At 35.1% G+C, this 20210-nt stretch overlaps 1 protein-coding gene across 7 annotated transcripts in view; it reads right to left on the bottom strand.

Annotated features, from left to right (window-relative positions):
* The window catches only part of dnmt3ab (DNA (cytosine-5-)-methyltransferase 3 alpha b), a 601530-nt gene that overhangs the window by 342673 nt on the left and 238647 nt on the right, over positions 1 to 20210 (bottom strand). The window contains exon 1 of one of the 7 annotated variants that reach the window (XM_051924577.1): positions 9474 to 9606. The exons of the other annotated variants lie outside the window; for them this stretch is intronic. Within the exon in view, the coding sequence (XP_051780537.1) occupies positions 9474 to 9518 (45 nt within the window). The 5' untranslated portion in view covers positions 9519 to 9606. Of the gene's footprint in view, positions 1 to 9473; positions 9607 to 20210 lie in introns of those variants that run through there. 7 annotated transcript variants of the gene reach the window in all.

Here is a 20210-nt window from a genome sequence, read left to right as displayed (position 1 = left end):
TTTATCAAAATTCTGTAATGAAGATTTACAAACAGTTGCTTGATAATCATGTTAAAATTCTGGCTCTGGCATTTGCTGTCAAGAACTAAACAGTTTCAGTTTTATCCAAAATATTAATATTTTATTTTAATTTGGAGTTTGAAAGGTAACAAAAGTTAAAAAATGCAAACATTTTGAATGAAGTCTGTTACATGAAAGTACAGTATATACTTTGATGCTTCTCTTGATATAACGGATGATGAAAATGGTTAGGTGGATGAGTTCAGTTAAAGTAAGCTAGCCAATAACGGGCCATTTATTATTTCCTTGATTGATGAAGCATTGTTTAGCAAGGGATGTGAATTGGCCAAGCTGAAATGTGGACAATGCAGACAACATTAAGCTAACTTCAACTGTACAACCCATTTAACTTGCCATTTTCAATTCAGTTCCCACTAAATGGGAAAATATACTGTAAGGAGAAAAGATAACTGAAAATAATAATTCTTTCAAATAGATAAGGGAATCAGATGCCATTTTTTAGACAAAAATTATTTTTTTAAGGTATGGTATGCAGCAAGTTATTGTCACTATTCCTTGTAGGATATCAGGGTGTCCTACCCCAATGTACCAGTCTTGTGGAGTATTACAAGTTAGAACAACCTGAACAGAATATTTGAGTTAAGTGAACAGTATTTATAAGTGGATCCACAATTAATTTGTGCAGAGAAGCCAGGGTCAATCGTTTTTATTTTCTTTTACAATTAATATTTTTCTATTTCTGTAACCTAAAACCTTTAAACATAAAACCTTTAATTCATCTACAGGACAGTCCCTTGGAAGTGGAAATGTGGCCTGTGTCAATATTTTGAATAAATCAAAACCAGTCATCCTATTGTAAACATATACCACCTCCTTCTGTTACACTACCTAAACCTTTGTCTCATAGTACATGCCTCAGCAGTCAAGCAAATCATGACTATGGATGCCAGAAACCATAAAAGACTAAAGTGAAGATTCAGGTTAAACTGGCGTGGAACAGTTAATGTTTCATAGCCTTTAGCATACTACCCTTAAATGGAACTAAATTGAAGACTGAAAGAATAGACATTAATTTCATGTATTTGCTGCTGCTAACTTCACCAGGAGAACTAGCTGTGTAAATTAATCAAATTAAATATACTGTTTTTTTAGATGAAAATGAAATATGATTTAGAAGGACTTTTATATGTTAAACACACTATTTCTATTTCAGGGTCTCAAACAGGCATTGTATAATTTGGAAGCACAGGACTAAAGGCAGGAACTATTCTGGGATTAGCTGCACAAATTTTGTAGGGTACACTTGCATCAAGTCACTCACTGCAAAAGAAACCATTTTAGAGTAGAGAACCAATGTAAATGCATATTTTCTGGGATGTAAGAGACAAAGAATTGTCATTATAAAACTATACTACAAAATCACACATTGATCAAACCTTGATTCATTTTCTCAATGTATACATGTATCTATTCATTTTTTTCTGCATAAAAAATAAAGCTAGAAATTGAGTGATATCACAGTTGTTAACATTGCTGCCTTGCTGCTCTAGGAGACTGGATTTGAATGGCTGTGACTATCCATGCGGTGTTTGTCTTATATCTCAGAGATGTGCACGTTAGGTTGTTTGGTGACTCAAAAATGGCTTTGTGTGAGCAAGTGTGGGCATGTGAATGAGTATACTGGTGCCTTTCTTCGGCCCAGCAAGTGTTAGTTTCCCATGTAATGAAAAAAGGGAGTACAGAAAATGGATGGGTATGTATTTCCATGTTCATGTGTAGGTTTTGCTTTAGTTTGAATTATAAATGGGTACAGCTTAATGTTTACTGTACACTAGTTATGTGTTTTTAAATGTATGGCATATATAGTACAACCCTAAATTGGACTTAACCAGTAATTGGAGAAATGGATGGATATTCAAGGTAATGTTGTTTTATAAGTGAAGTATTTGCTTGAAAGTTTTGCAAAAAAATTTAGTGATACCAGCCATTCTCATAATCAGAATTACAACAGAATGAAAAATATTTCAGTTGGCATAATGTAAGTTTAAAAACACATATTTAAAAGTGCAACCTATAAAGCAATAACATACTGTAAAGAGAAAAGGGCATTTTTTATTTATTGTGTACCAAGCTTTGAAATATTCACTGCAGACATGAAAATACAAGAAGATAGCTAAGTGGTGTCTAATATTAGCTAATATTTTAAACAGAACAAGATTCCTGGACACCAGGTCTAAAAATGGATATATGTACTGCACATATGTAAACAGACATACAAGTTCACATTATAAAGATGTGGTGCAGGGCCTCATCTAAATATTGTACTATTCCAAACTGGAATATTTATCCTCTAAAATTAACAGCAACCTATTGTATATTGAACAATATTATATGCATTTCTCTATAGTTACAATTGGAGTTTGCAGACCCTAAAGTTTTGGAATTGGAATCAGGCTAGCAATAATACACAGCTCTACATTAATCTTACTTCATGTTTAGTGTATAATTTAATTTTAACTTCTCCATACAGACTGGATAGAAGTTCATAATGATATCTGAAAAATGTGTATCTACTGTATGTGACCATATATTAAATGTGTAATGAAATATGGATAATAAATATATAATAAAAATACATGACTGAGATCATGTATCTAGCTATGAAGTGTGAATGAAACAACTGTTCATTGCATTTCAGAGGAGACTATAGAATGGAGGAGAACATTGTACATTTCAAAAATACTAAGTTCATAGTAGTGTGTGTATCTGTTGGAGCAATCTGCACTGCAAACAAGAAGCAGTATATTTCTGAGCCCATGTCATTTCTGGTGTTAAATAAAAGCATAATAAATAAGATGTGACTAGTCTCTGTGCTTACTTAAAATATTCACATCTATAATATTACAGTATATGCACTTATTTGTTTACAGTAACGACCCATTTAAAAAATCTATCTCACATCATCACTTTATTAATCATGGCAACTTATTTGTAAATAAAGGAAGCTATTTGCCTGTATGTGCCTGTGACAAGAACAAGGTTGAAGATCTGTATGTGAATCAATACTATTGTAACTGCAGGATAAATTAAACAATGGGTAATACAGATTAATTGACAATTAATGATAATATTAGGTGGAATAAAATGTTATATTTTGCTATTGATACTTATGTAACTATTGTGTATTCTGCATTAATGTGCTTTGCTGTAAATCATTTGCAACATTTCTGATCATCAGTTGATATAAATGGATAAGTTGTTCTTATGCTCTGGTAAACTCTTTCTTAATAAGTATTAGTATCTTAATACATAATTCGCCTGCCTCCTCACTCACTCACTCACTCACTCACTCACTCACTCACTCACTCACTCACTCACGTCCGTCCGAAGCCGAATGCGCAGTTGCCTTCTGCGCAGCTGCCCAAAAAACCTTACAAGACCGACATCCAACCCCAACATCGCGGCAGGCAGCGGATTTATGGCCGCAAAAATTCAAAGAGAAAGGCGACTTCGATTAAAGCTCTAGAGGCCTGAAAGGCGATTTCGACTACAGCTCGAGGCCTAATTACGCATTCTGATTCAATTACACATTCATTCAATACACCTACAGTATATCTGGTTTGTTGTGCTTATACTTATTACTATTCCATATTTACTGGAACATTCACAATTCAATATTATACTATAGGCCTGGAAAATTTATCAACTAACAGTACAAGCCTGTACAGTAATGAGTGAAGCGGACTACAATCATTACAAAACAACTTCTTTGTTACTTATCATTTGTTCTTCATACACTGCTGACACAAACACATGCCCGTTTCATCTTACGTTGTCGAAACGGGCTCTTTGTCTAGTTTTTAAATAAATAAAAAATAAATATTTGTTTAAATAAAGTAAAAATCACCAGTAAGCAAACAATGTTACATATCCTCTCTGACACACTCTCATTGAGTAGTTTACTCAACATAAGTGTATCAAAAAACACTACAGGAGCTCCTTGATAACTACAGCAATATGCCTGTATAACACCTCACTGGGATGGTTCCCGTATGTTTAGTCAAGTCTGAAGTCAGTCAGTCATTTTCTAACCTGCTTTGTCCTGAACAGGGTCACAGTACTCTAACAGCTACCACTGGGTGCAAGTTAGGAACAAACCCTGGATAGGGCACCAGTCCATTGCAGGGCGAATAGACACACACACTCACCCCAACTATACACTAGGGACAACTTAGCATTGCCAATCCACCTAACCTGCACATCTTTGGACTATGGGAGGAAACTGGAGCACCTGGACGGAACCCACACAGAAATGGGGAGAAAATGAAAACTCTACACAGGGAGCACCCAGGAATTCAAACCCAGGTCTCCTTACTGTAAGGCAGCAGCGCTAACACTGAGCCACTATGCCAGCCTTCAAATCAGAAGTTTTTCCTTTTTTTGTAATTCTTATTTGTAGTTAAGGGGAGTGCTTGGGCCTCTCTGAAAAGCTACATTTCCCCTTTGAGACAAGCAAAGATATATCTATTAATCTTTTGAACATGATATAAAATAAACTTGCACCTACTGGTTAATTCATTTGTATGTGACTGCAAGGATATGATAAAATACATTCTGGCAGAAATACGTTTAACACAGAGACCATCTGACAGTTTTAAAATTAAAGGATGTTTTGTCTTTAATAGTATTTTGAACAACCCTGGGAGAATTAACAAAATTTTCTCAGTCAAATATGCTTACACAAATTCAGGACCAGACTTTTTTAAAGATAAAGTTGTTACTAAACTAAAATTAATAAATATGCATGTTTTTGTGAAAATGAGACTTCATCTGGTTTAAAATTAAAAATTTAAAATTAGACCCTTTGTGTTTATTTATTATATGGTATTGTCCTGAATGTTTATGTAACTTAGATACTAGATGTAACTACATACTTCTAATCATGTCATGTTATTAAGCATTTAAGTAAATATTTTATTTATTAAATTTGTAATATGAATAATAAACTTATTCTATTTTCAACTACAGCCTTATCCTAAAATGCTATCTGGTATGTATAAAAACAGGCTATATAACACTTTATTATTTGTACAAAGAAATCTAATTACAATTTCTTACCATCTTCACAGATTGATTTTAATTTTTTAAAACTGAATATACAGTGAGCTAAAGAGAAAAGAACTAAGTAAAATATTTTCAGTATTATATAAAATTCAAAGCCTTATAACAACTTGGCCGTCATCAGTTTCTCATGAGTGACTGTGCAATAGCGATTAACAAATTAAATACAATTCACACATATGCCTTGTTGGATTATCAAGTTCCCTTTCCACCATAGAATGAAATCAGAAAATAATCCACTTTATCAATAGATAGATAGATAGATAGATAGATAGATAGATAGATAGATAGATAGATAGATAGATAGATAGATAGATAGATAGATAGATAGATAGATAGATACTTTATTAATCCCAAGGGGAAATTCACATAATTCACATTCACAATAAAACAGCTGCCTGTGATGAGAGAGCTGTGGTGATGTTCGAATATCACACCAAAACTATTGAAAGTATAGAATAGATGATGAAACTACTACAGCATATATTCAGCAGGAATGAACGTAAAATTTTCAATATACTGTAGGAAAGGCACTGAGAATACTGAAAGCAGGTTCAAAAACACCAATATAAGTGGACTGATTAACTTAATATTAACTGATTAATATTCTTCGCCTCAGGTACTGACATCCGAGATTTGAGCCCTATAAAGGGAAGCAAAGGTGCGTACACCTAATGAGCCCCAATTATATATATGATCTGCTTTGCCAACATTAATTATAGCATAAACAATTTACACACATTGTGTTGTGAAGAATAACCTACTTGTTACAATTGTATTTTTCTATTTATGACTGATCAGTCATTAGCATTTAGCACACTAGAATTTCCCAATTTAATTATCATCTTTAATGGACTAAAACTATATTCCAGCGTAGTGGATATAAAAGAATTGCTTTCCATAGCACTGTTGCTTACCTCTATGCATATAAATTGCATTTTGTATAGTATGAATGCTGCATACCTGCACAAAAGCAAAATTATTCACCCATCACTACAGTTCTGTAATAAATAACGTCTGTGTTATTGTTCCGTCAAGGATTTTTCTGTCGATGAATGCATGCCTAGTGTAGGTGAACTTCAATGTCAAATGCGTTTTTGGTGATTTTAGTGCAAGTGGAGATACTTTCATAAACAATGTGAAAATTATAATTTTCATTTAAAAATGTCATGTTTAGAACATCAGAACAATCGAGACAAGAACAGGCCATTCAGTCCAACAAAGCTTGCCAGTTCTGTCCACTTAATTCTTCTAAAAAAAAATCAAGTCTAATTTTGAAAGTCCCTAAAGTCTTACTGTCAACCATGCCATTTGGTAGCTTTTTCTGAATGTCTATGGTTCTCTTTACAAAATGTAAATGTAAATGTAGTAGTGTGCATGTAGCCACAGATACAAATGCAGTATTTGTGAGCATATCCCTAAGATATGTTTCTGAATTGGTCCTATATGATTGAGCAAGGGTGTGCAAGTGAGTCTTATGATGTGTTATGTCCCTTTCACAGCTGGCACTTGTTTTACCACATTTTGCTATCAATGTTGCCAGGATAAGATTTAAATTCCAGCCTGAAGAAGTGGGTTCAGAAATGGATGGATGGGTGGTTGGCTACCTGGCTGACTGTATGATGATTTGTCAACACTGCTCCCATAATTAAGCATCTAGAGTAAATCCAGTTTTTAAGGGGATTTATATTAGTAGGATACATCACTGTCTCACTACAAAATATACATTAAAGAGCAGCCTTCTAATGCTGGTTTGTGCAGAATTTAACAATAAAATATAACTTTGGAAACATCAACGACCTCCAACTTGACATGAGGTCTCCTCCTTCTTTCTGAGTGAAATCAAGGTCTGTCCACTTACTCAACTGTCTCTAGTCTGTCTTATTTTACATCATTCGCCATTATGTTTCTTTAGGATGTCCATAAACTTCCTAGAACAGGAGTATCCAGAGGTTTTGAAACACAATTTTCACTGAAAGCTCACTAAACTTAATTAGAGGTAGGCTATCTTTTTTTTTTACTTGTCCTCCTGTCTTAATTTCAACTTCTAATTTCTGTGGTTTTAATCTAATGTATTTTACATCATGGATTCAAATTAAAATGTATCACTGAATTTTAGTTAATCCATTGATCATTTTACTGTGCTTCTTAGTGGGTAGGAGTATTCATACAAAACTGTAAAGCACTATTTATGTTGCTGTTCTAGCAATCTTTTATAAAGCCCTACTATTCTGACACAGTTGTTAAAGACAATGAGTTAATGAACTCTAAGAAGTAAGCAGTGATACTATGTACATCAGAAACAGATCATTTTGAAGATACATTCAGACAACACTATATTCAAAAGTTAAAAAAAAAAACTTTCAGAAAGATATACTAAAGAATATTTTTCTTTTAAGCAAATGTCCAGGAAGTGAAGAAACACACTGCTATTCAATTAAGTAGTGACATTCAGTAAGAAGCAGGAACTAGCCACTTATTAAAAAAATACCTTTCTAAGAACTGATGTTATGCAGAGCACTAAGGATACTATCTGACACAAAGCATCCCTTGTGGTAATGGTCAAGGTATGCATGTTAAAGAGAACACCTTTTTTGGGCTCACTTGGGCACACACCCTCTTTATAAAAAGGACAATACTCTAATAACAAATGGTATTCATGAATAAAGTAATCATTCGTATGTGAAAATAAAGCAAACTTGCATGCACAGTAAATCTCTGGCCTGCTTGAAGAAGAAATTTTGAAGAGATAAAGTTACCAGAAGAAAGGCTAATGTCCAAGAACTAACTCTTTAAAATGTTTACTAATGTCTTCTTTATCATGGTTCACCAGCAACCCATGTCCTTACTCGAAACCCATTGGTGTATTCTGAATTGTTTGCCATGTAGTCCCATGTAGTCTGAACTGGTATCAACACTGGCATCTTGTAGTTCGGGACCAAGTGTATCACAAACTATTCACAAAAACAAATAGCTACACCACTAACAGTCCTATGTGTTGTACTTCCTCTTGCCTTAAACTGTTTAAAAAACAGTTAAGTAGTGTTCAAACCTTGGTTTTATATGCCAGGGAGATTGTGGTGCCCAGTCCCTGCTGAAGCACCTTTATTATCTATTAAAGAAAATGTCATGTTGCTGCCCACGCTCCACATCCACTCCTCCAGGAACTCTACACTAAATGAATTTAGAACTTGTGTGCATGTCTGAAGACAGCTCAGCTGATCTTGCTATTTCTCTCTCCTTCACTTTCTCTCCGGTAAGTATTTTCTTCTGTTTCCCCTGGACTTTTCACTATTATGCACCATACTAAATGCCTTCTTTTCTCTGGCAGTGGCAGTATTGCAACATGCTGCTGTCTTCACTCGCCTGGAGGCACATAAGGGCCACATAGCGCTCCATAACCCACACACATGTACCCATGCCACTGCAAAGCCACTATTGGGACCTCATCACAGCTCCTTATCTGGCAAGGCAAGTGACTTTCTTAGCTATTTACAAAATGAAAATAAAGCAATAAATAGTTCTTAATATTGACTTATTCTTGTGACATGCCTCGTCACACCACCACATAAGTAAAACAAAAATAGCTAAAATGCATAATTATTATATTACGGTCAGACTATATTTAAATATAACATTGTGCTACAAAATCTACAAAATGCAGATTCATGCAGTCAGTTGACAGCTAACAAATAAGCTACTGTATATTAAATCCATTTAGGTTTCTCATCATAGTTCAGAAAATAAAAAACGTTTAAAGTTATTTGACTTTGCTGTCACTTGTAATGCAGCTATAGATAAAAAAAAACATATTGCAGGATGATGAGATTTAAAAGTAAACAGCAAAGTCTGACAGAAAATGCAAAGCTATTTCTGGGCAGTTTCACCTTGTAGACTGCTTCACATAGTGGCTAGGCCACTGGGCTTTAAACCACAAATGGTTCAATCCTTGCCTCTGACTCATTATGTGAACATGAAAAAGTTGCTTAAACTTTCTGTGCTCCAAATATGAAAAATGTCCACTTGTACCAAAAGCACTGTAATTGTAAAGTATCTTAACATTTTGCTTATTTCCAATAAGTATTTTGTCAATGAATGTTAGTTTTCTCCCTAATTAAAACGAATTAAAAACAAATTACATGTAAAACACAACAGTCCCAAAACAGTTATGGGTAATCCACATTCCCATGGCAAGCCTGAGACATAACTTCAGGATGAGTATATACTGCTCATGCTAGATCAAAATAAGACAGATGGAAGAAATGGCTATACCTCTCAATTGGTAAGATGCGAGTTAACAAATGCAATATCCAACTTCCTGATTAACATACCATAATACAGAGGTTTTTTGACGCTTTATCAGATGGCTTTTTCATTTGGATAATCCTTACACGTGATTTACACGTGTTCCGTGAAGTTACTGTTTCGTTGCCTTTCTTTCACACAGTCCTTCCTTCTCTCTTGTCATTCTGATATGACATCTCTGCACTTCCTGTGTGTTCTTTTACACTCTCTTTAGAGAGACTTGAGTTTCCTGTTTATACTAAAAATGTCAAGTGGAAACAAAAGGCCTGCATGTAGCTACTTTTGACAGTGGTGGTAATGGAAAAACTGAAAAAGAGAGTGGGACAGAGGGAGGTAAACTATACTATAGTGCTTGTGTAGCTTAGAGTAGATTCTAGGCATAGTCACACGCCTTTGAGACAGATAATGCATGAAAACCTTTATAGCTTGCGAGTTACCACAGATATACAGAACACTTAACTATTTTTTAAGCAAATTTTTGTCACATATCCTTTCCCTTAAAATGCAAATAACTATTATTAAATCAGTCACACGTCTTAAAGCACTATTTATTAACAAAGTATTTTATATGCATTGGATGAATGGGAAGGCAAGTTAAGAGGAACATTTCTTAAACTTACCCTAAAAACAATTTAAAAAAATGTAATGAAAAACTAACTAAACTAGCCAGTCGACAAAACCAAAAATATAATAATGCTATACTACTCTGTACCCCCAGCTTATCAAACATTTCTCAACATATGGGCATAACCAAATTTGTTAGTACCCTTTCAGCTCATTGAAAAAATGCTGTATGCCTCCTGAAAGTGATTAAATGGAAAACAATTGTCCTATGTATACCTGTATGCCTCTGATATGCCACCGAGTAAAGCAAAGAAAGTCTAAAAAGAGATAAAGTATTACTTATTCTATATACATATTTCCCTTGGCAATATCTTCCATAAATATAACATTAAATTTTCACTGTTATGCTGATGACACCCAGCTCTACCTTGCTAGTAAACTCACCTCTTCTTTTCCACCATCTTCGCTTATTGACTACATTGCTGAAATTAAATCTTGGTTTTCTTCAAATTTTCTTAAATTAAACAGCAACAAAACTGAGGTTCTCCTCACTGGGACAAAATCAACATTATCCAAAGCCGATAATCTTTCACTTGTTATTGATAACTCCTTTGTTTCCCCTTCACCTCAGGTCAAGAGGCTGGGTGTCATCCTTGATAGTACTCTATCTTTTTGATCTCACATTAATAACATCACACAGTCTGCCTACTTCCACCTACGTAATATTAATCACATCCGCCCCTTCCTCACTCCCAATACCACTGCCATCCTTGTTCACAGTCTTGTTACTTCTCGTCTGGACTACTGCAATTCGCTCCTCTTTGGTCTCTCTAATAAATCTCTCTATAAGCTTCAGCTGGTCCAGAATTCTGCTGCCCGCATCATTATTCAAACCCCATCTATTCACCATATTACTCCGGTCTTGCAGCAGCTTCATTGGCTCCCTATTAAGTTTCAAATTGATTTTAAAATTCTTCTGTTAACATTTAAGGCCATTAATAAACCTTGCCCCTCCATACATGTCTGACCTTCTTGATGTTGCCATTCCCTCCTGTAACCTTTGATCAGGGGTCTCCAGCACGTCGCTCGCAAGCTACGAGTAGCTCGCAACCCCTTTCCAAGTAGCTCACCAATGGGTTAATGAATCCTACATAAATTTGAAAACTTGATTTGACAAATTAGGGGTGGGCGATCTTTCTAAAAAAATCATATTACAATCCTTTTAACACAAAATCACAATCCACAATATGAATTGCAATCTGTCTTTCAATGTGGCATATGCTTAAGAGAATATCTGGACTCAAAATTCATCAAGGCCTAAGTAACACTTTATTTTAAATATCAAACAAAGTTGAAATCAATTTTTCTCTCGTTCACTAGCTAAGCGGAGTTAAGGAACATGCCCCGAAGCTGGCGAGTGAGTGGGGAAGGCCCCTCCCCAAGGCCCGTTGTATGGATCTCGGATTCGCGCAAATAAATCGGTGCCGCAAGCGAATTATCATACATAGCAAAATGAGAGAAGATGCAAAATCAACCAGAATATTCAAGCAAATTATAGAAAAAAAAACAGATCTAAATCCGTTAAGTAGTTCTCTCGTGAAAAAAGGACAGATAGACAGACAGACATTGGACTTTATATATTATATATTAGTAAACATTCAAAATAATGTGCAGTTAAAGTCTCAACAGCATTCTCAGCATTTCTGGAGCTTAGTACAGCCAGATAACATAAGAATTTTCACCAAGCAGCTCTGAAAATGTCTGCTTTGTTTGTGTCTACATACCTCTGTGAGTCTGCCTTTTCTGACATGAATGTCATGAAATCAAAGTTCAGAACAAGACTTGACAGATGAACATTCAAATGACTCCATAAGAGTGAACCTAAGTGGCTACACTCCACCATAAACCTCTCTTGTTGACTCCATGCAGTGCCAGTCATCTCACTAACTAAAAAACACATCACACATGCAGCTGGACATGTGAATACTCTTGTGAAGTGAAACAGTGACATGCAACAAAATGACAAATGAATAAGTAATATCTGTGTATTTGGAATTGCATTGTTTTGTTTTGACAGCATTCATGTTTTAATTCAATAGTGTGAGATACACTAGAAAATGCATACAGATACAAAATGCACTTGCAGGTGAACTAAATATTTTTTGTGATGTTTTAATGCAAAATTTGAGTTGTGGACACCGACATTTTGTAAATGTTCAGGCAAAACAAGCTTATTCAGTTTGTTTGGGTTGAAATAAGCTATGAGAAAAAATGTTAGAAAACAGAAGTAGCTCTCTGCTATTTTCACTTTGTAAAAGTAGCTCTCAGGGGAAAAAAGGTTGGAGACCCCTGCCTTAGAGCCTCTTCCTCCATCCACCTGACCATTCCTCTCACCTGTCCAGCTACCACTGGGAGCAGAACATTCAACCGTTCTGCTACCAAATTCTCGGGATCTCATTACCTACTGAGCTTAGAAATACTGAATAATTCTCAGCTTTCAAATGTAAACTTAAAACCCATCTGTTCAAAATGGCTTTTTCTCTATGATTACAATGGCTTTGTTTGGCTTTAACTTCTTATATTTTCTGTATCTTCTGATACTGTTAGTTCTGTTTATATTGTGCTTTTTATTTATTGCTTGTTTGGAGTCATTGAGTGCTTAGAAAGGTGCCTTTGTATAAATAAAATGTATTATTGTTATTAAAATGGTTTGGACACATTTGTTGTTACCCATTGAAAAGATCATAAATAATCGGATTAGAGTGATTTTTCAACTATCTGTTTTCTTTAATTAATATCACACATCTCTAATCATGCAGTCAGTCATTCAACCTATTTAAATGGAGGAAATTTGTCACTCTGTTGTTTGGTATTGACATGTGTCCCACACGGAACCTGGATCAAAGAAAGCAAAGGAGAGAGATGCTTGAGGAGATCAGAAAGAAAATTATATACTAGCATGTTAAAGGCAAAGGCTATAAGACAATCCATATGTTCATGTGACAACAGCAGCAAATAGTATTAAGAAGTTTAAGGTCCATAGGACTGTAGCTAACCTCCCTGGAGCCGCCCACAACATGAAAATTGACTCCAGAGTGGGCAGAAGAATAGTGAGAATGGTAGACAAAAAGCCAAAAACAACTTCCAATGAAATACAAGCTGAATCTCAAGGTCAAGGTCCATCAGTGTCTAACTGCACCATCCATTGCTTTTGAGTGACAGTGGACTCAATGGAAAAAAGTCTCAGGAGGACTCCACTGCTAAAAAAAAAACAAAAAAGCCAGACTGAAATTTGCTAAAATGCATATTGACAAGCCATGATGCTTCTAACAGGTTATCCTTTGAGATAAAACTTGAGCTTTTTGGGAGGTCACATCAGATCTATGTACACAAGTGAAAAAGTGAAGCTTTCAAAGAAAAGAACATCTTGCCATCTGTGAAACATGGAGGAAGCTTAGTTAGGTTTTGGAGCTGTTTTGCTGCGTCTAGCATGGAGTGTCTTGAGTTTGTACAGGAAATAACGAAATCTCAAGAATATCAAGACATTCTAAAGTGAAATGTACTGTGTCAGAATGCTCTGTCTCAGTGACAAGTTATAGATTCTCCATCAGGAAAATGACCCAAAACACACAGTTAAAAGCACCCAAGAATTGCTAACAACAAAATATTGGACTACAGTATTCTGAAGTGGCCTTCTATGGGCATTGATTTGAATCCTCTCGAACATCTACGGAAAGAACTGGAACAAGCAGTCTGGAGAAGGCATCCTTAAAACCTGATGCTGCCATTTGCTCAGGATGAGTGGGCCAAAGTATCCGTTGACAGGTATAAAAGTCTCTTTGAGAACTACAGGAATCACCTGTTTGCAGTGGTTGCCTCTGAAGGTTATATAACAAAATATTATTTTAATTTCTGTTAATATTTTTTCTGAAATATTCTGTTGAATCAAAACTCTAAAGCAAAGCCTGATTTTTGTTAAATACAGAATAAATAATGATGGATACCAATTACTTTTGTCAGTTTCAAATTTCAGATACGGTTGTGGATTTTAATTTTTCATGGATGGGTACCACTAACTTTGTCTAGATTGTATTAATAAGTCTAATGGGCTCTCATAAACAAACATTCATACATACACACATACATACATACACATTTATTCATTCATTCATTAATTATTGTATGCATTTTAGCCTTACTGGGGAGACCAACTATGTTACAGCTTTACCACAAAAGAATGAATCAATAAATCTATAGCAACTGCATAGTGCCATGGGTTAAGAAAAAAATGAGACCAAAGTTAAAAAACATTGATTCCTTAAATCATTTGTCTGGGACAGTGTGGGAAAGTCCAAATTGTATTGTGAAAATTTAAAGGCAATACAAGACATCCCTTGTCAGAATGGAATTCCCTCCATTTTTCTATCACATCTGAAAGATGAATGTGGTAGACTGAAGGTCAGGATTAAATTGGTCTGGTAAATGTTTACATATTGCGCTTTAATCATGAAGCCCATGATGGACTTGTATTTTAACCAGGTTTGGTTCCTGCCTTTCAACCAATGTTGTTGAATTATGCAAACCTGTATGGAATTGGATGGAACACCACAATACAATATTATTGCAATACCTTGGTCATAACATGATGATACTGTGATTTTTTAAGTAGTTCCATATAATGCTATATAATACTGTGTTTTTTAATGCTATAATTTATTCTGATATTTATTCCTGTTGTTATATTTGCCTACTAAAAGTAGAAATCACAATCTTACAGCCAAAAGTGTTTCAAATTCTTTATACCATAATGGAAAAACATTTAGTTAATTCATACCAATTAAATCTATTTAAATTGCAGAGACTGAATTCAATCATCTCTTCTGATTCCGGATTAAAACTGAAAATGTTCAGTACATAAACTACTCACTAAGCTTAGTGTTGGTGCCTTATGAAGTGAACTTTTGCATTTGCAGGTTTGTGGAAATACTGCTTACAAACTGCATGTTTCATATCGATAGTTTACTATCTTGTCATACTGTGAAAACCAATATGAACTACAATGACAGAGAATTTTGCACTGGAAACAGTGAAAATCTAATAAAAATTGTTTACTGATATTTCGCATTCTTACATTAGAGAAGAATGAGTCTACTTTGCCGTTCTGAATTTTGATGCACTAAAATATCTGACACAGTTAAGATTAAAAATGGTAAATTCAGTCCCCAAAGACCAGCCTGCAATTCATATGCTCTCTCAGTCTTGCTCTTAGTAATTAAAGACTCAGTTGAGAGGGCAATATCCCCTTGCTTACAACTTAATAGGTGACTCAGCATGATAGCTTTTTCCCTTTATGGTATTTTACACATTAAACAGGCTCTTACTGTGTCTATGTTGTGGACCAAATTGGGTAAGTAACACTAAATAAGAAATTAAACAGATTCAGGGAGACAAAATTTTCTTAAAATTATATTTTAGAAATCACCTGGGATTTTTAAACGTCTTCTTGATTTGTAGCTAGCTTTTTCTACTAATTGTTTCAGATTTACACATTTTAAAATATCTCTTAAAAGAGGTGAGAAAGGTCATACTGTAAGGCAGAGACATAAAAGATTAGCTGTTGCAACTGTTGCTGTTGTTATCTACAGGAAGCCATATACAGTATGGTTCAAGATGGAATATATGTCTTAGAAATGGCAGAAAACATAATCAGACCATGAATTTTTCATGAAGAAATCAATACCTTAATAGTATGAAGGGAAATATTTTTTCCATAAAAAAAGAAAACAGATTGTTCTGTTTATGTATTGATCTTCTGTACACATCCAGCTTTAAAAGGGTAATCTTCTAAAATTATCCAGAAGCATGGATAGGGATTCCATTAAGCAGGAGCGAACAAACATAGTCCAAAAGCACTACAGTGAATTACATCTTAAGTAAATAAATTACAACAAACTATTACACACTGTTATTCAAAATAATCACTAATGGTAATATCTGGTACATTGCCATTAAGAGAGCTCATTATGAGGTATATGGTTATTTACTGCTCTAATAGATATTCCAGTCTAACATGATGCGTCTGTATTTTTCTAAGTAATTAAAAATAAAAATTTAAGCCAGTACAATACAATTTACTTTTAAATAATTCAAAGGAAAGCCACTTCGAAACAGGAGTCGAATTATTAATCTTATACAGGCAGTATCTAGGGAGAGTGCTACATTCTCCCAGTCCCCCATATGGGTTTTCTTCAGAAAATCCAGATTCCTTCCAAACTTTCCTTTTTATAGTTTATTATAATAAAGTATTATATATATTCTTATAATGTACATATGCCACATTGAAAAGTAGTTGGTGACTGTGTCAGTTTACAAATGCATGTTTTTTTTAAAGAAAACTTTTTATAGAAGAAAATGTGTTTTGATATACAAGTTTTCTCTTGGTATACGTGGGGAATGGTTCCAGGATCCCCTGAGGATACCAAAATCTGAGGGGACTCAAGTCCCTTATTTAAAATGGATTTTGCATTTAAAAAATAGCATTTCAATATATTGTGTTTACAAAATTCTGTAGGTACATGGTCACTGATACAAGCATCCCCATGCCAGGGCTGATGACAAAATATACATCACGCACAACCTAACAAGGTTTATGTAGGTGAAACTGTGAAAGTATCATTACTGAGCCTCAAGGGGTGAGAGAGGAGTGGTGGCGCATCCATCTAACCCTGTCTCTCCGCCAGTCCTTCCGGCATCCTGCAGAGTATGTCTACACATCATTTCATTTGTGAGGATTCAGCACAGTGCTTGACACATGGCAAACGTTTCTCTTTTTGGAAACCTCTGGATTTTTTTGGCATATTTTCAGTCTGCGGTTAGTTGAATCCATAGATGCAGAGCTCATGGATACGAAGGTCTAACTGTATATTTTTTGAAACAGCTCCCTCCTACAACCTTTACCCTCCTTTAAAGCCATTTAAGTTGTATGTTGGAGGTTCATAACACCCTGCTGGTCATCAAATCATTATTAAATGAACCAAAATGATTTCACACTATTTTCACTTGGAAATATAGTACACTTTGTTGTTGTATATGTTAATAGAATAGCAGTACAATTCAGAATTTTTTGACTGTGCTGTTTGTATTTTTATGCTGTTAAGTAGATTGACAGTATGTCTGCCACACTTTTGTTCACAATGACTTATAACTTAAATGACTTTTACCTGAAGTCATGTGAATCCTCTTAAGGCTTCCATTTGTGAGCTCTGCTGTATGTTTTGTATAAAGCAAGAGTAGTTAAACATACTGAACATTTTTTATTAAAATACTTTGAAGTAACTTTTGCTACTAATGCTATTTAAAACCTCTTAACAGAATTTTTCTCATGGATGTTGAAAAATATCTGAGAATTTTATTGTACTGAACAGAACTGCCTTTTCTAAATCTGCAGAATTCCACTACATAAGCTAAAGGTAACATAGATAAAAACAAAAATAATTCTATAATGCATCTACTGTAAAATAAATAACAATAAAATAAAACAGGCACGTACCCTTTCTTGAAGAAAAAACATTTTCTGAGGCTAAAATGCTCTTGAAATATCTGCTGCTTGCCTGAAAACATTTATTTGGGAAACTGTCTTACCCCAGAAATTACTGTTTCAATCAACTGTTTCAAATTCTTCCTGATTTTATTTTAGTGTATTTCTGTTGGTGATCTGTCTGAGCAATCATAAATGATTTTATCATAAATTAAATTTAATTAAATTAATAACATAATTAATTCATTTCTACACACTAACCTTCTTATCTTGATGCAAACTAACTTCTATTACCTTAATGAAGGATACAAATACCTTCGAGGTAGAAGAAAAGATCTATCTTAAAATTAGTTAAGCCTAATAACAGAATCTGCAATTACTTCTCTAGTGTACTGTATATTCACTGATAATTTAACAGCAGTAAAATTAAAAGGTGCAAACTACACTGTAAAAAATAAATCTTACATGTGTGAAAAATAGTAACACAAAATAGCTATATAACTATATGCAAAACAATCATTACTTTAATTAATAAAAATGGGTTTTTATCCTTTTTATTGATTATTTAATTCTAATTCAATAAAAAAAATCAAGAATAAATTTAACTTATTTTTCTCAAAATGTAAACATTTTTTATAGCTTATTCTAAGTAAAAAAAACTATACTGTGAACTGAACATATTTAACTTAAGTTAAATTTAATGACACTGTACTTCCTCTCACATTGATTTCTTGATCTTTAGATAGATAGATAGATAGATAGATACTTTATTAATCCCAATGGGAAATTCACATTCTTCAGCAGCAGCATACTGATACAATAAATAATATTAAATTAAAGAATGATAATAATACAGGTGAAAAAAACAGACAATAACTATGTATAATGTTAAATATTAACGTTTACCCCCCCTGGTGGAATTAAAGAGTCGCATAGTTTGGGGGAGGAACGATCTCCTCAATCTGTCTGTGGAGCAGGACAGTGACAGCAGTCTGTCGCTGAAGCTGCTCTTCTGTCTGGAGATGACATTATTTAATGGATGCAGTGGATTCTCCATAATTGATAGGAGCCTGCTGAGCGCCCTTCGCTCTGCCACAGATGTTAAACTGTCCAGCTCCATGCCAACAATAGAGCCTGCCTTCCTCACCAGTTTGTCCAGGCGTGAGGCGTCTTTCCTCTTAATGCTGCCTCCCCAGCACACCACTGCGTAGAAGAGGGCGCTCGCCACAACTGTTTGATAGAACATCTGCAGCATCTTATTGCAGATGTTGAAGGAAGCCAGCCTTCTAAGGAAGTATAACCGGCTTTGTCCTTTCTTGCACAGAGCATCAGTATTGGCAGTCCAGTCTAATTTATCATCCAGCTGCACTCCCAGATATTTATAGGTCTGCACCATCTGCACACAGTCACCTTTGATGATCACTGGGTCTATGAGGGGTCTGGGCCTCCTAAAATCCACCACCAGCTCCTTGGTTTTGCTGGTGTTCAGGTGTAGGTGGTTTGAGTCGGACCATTTAACAAAGTCATTGATTAGGTCCCTATACTCCTCCTCCAGCCCATTCCTGATACAGCCCACGATAGCAGTGTCATCAGCGAACTTTTGCACATGGCAGGACTCCGAGTTGTATTGGAAGTCCGATGTATATAGGCTGAACAGGACCGGAGAAAGTACAGTCCCTTGTGGCGCTCCTGTGTTGCTGACCACAATGTCAGACGTGCAGTTCCCAAGACGCACATACTGAGGTCTGTCTTTAAGATAGTCCACGATCCATGCCACTAGGTATGAATCTAATCCCATCTCTGTCAGCTTGTCCCTAAGGAGCAGAGGTTGGATTGTGTTGAAGGCGCTAGAGAAGTCTAGAAACATAATTCTTACAGCACCACTGCCTCTGTCCAAGTGAGAGAGGGATCGGTGTAGCATATAGATGATGGCATCTTCCGCTCCCACCTTCTCCTGATATGCAAACTGCAGAGGGTCAAGGGCGTGTTGAACCTGTGGCCTAAGGTGGTGAAGCAGCAGCCTCTCCATGGTCTTCATCACATGTGATGTCAGAGCAACAGGCCGAAAGTCATTCAGCTCACTAGGACGTGATACCTTTGGGACTGGGGTGATACAAGATGTTTTCCAAAGCCTCGGGACTCTCCCCTGTTCCAGGCTCAGGTTGAAGATGTTACAACATCATGAAGTTACAACAACGTATTCAGCTAATAGTTTTATCCATAATAAGAGCTATTTTACTACGAATGTGTAAGTATAAAGCATATTAATTCCATAATGAATAACTAGTATTTCATTTTGTTAGTTACAGACATAAGAAGTTGTTGTTTTCACAAAACCTTTCCCTTCATGTGGGAAACATGGCAAGCAAGGTAACGTCTTTTTAACAACCTACCTCATTGGTTTGCTTTAAAAAGCAAGCACATTTCTCAGATAGCTGTGTTTGTTCATATATATTTTTTATAGTTTAAAACTACTATTTTACACAGAAAAAGAAAATGACATTTTGAGTTTGTCCTAAACTACGATCTGTAAACAACATAAAAAGATGTTTGCCTAACCGTCACAGTATTATTTAACCTCTTATTTAATTAGTGTTCTGCATAGGTAATGTATTTTCTGGTTATTTTTTAACACTGTGATTTATGTAGCGCTGCAAAAAAA

Source organism: Erpetoichthys calabaricus, chromosome 3 (genome assembly GCF_900747795.2).
Source record: "Erpetoichthys calabaricus chromosome 3, fErpCal1.3, whole genome shotgun sequence".
Classification (NCBI taxonomy): Eukaryota; Metazoa; Chordata; class Cladistia; order Polypteriformes; family Polypteridae; genus Erpetoichthys; species Erpetoichthys calabaricus.
This window is presented reverse-complemented; position numbering and strand designations above follow the sequence as displayed.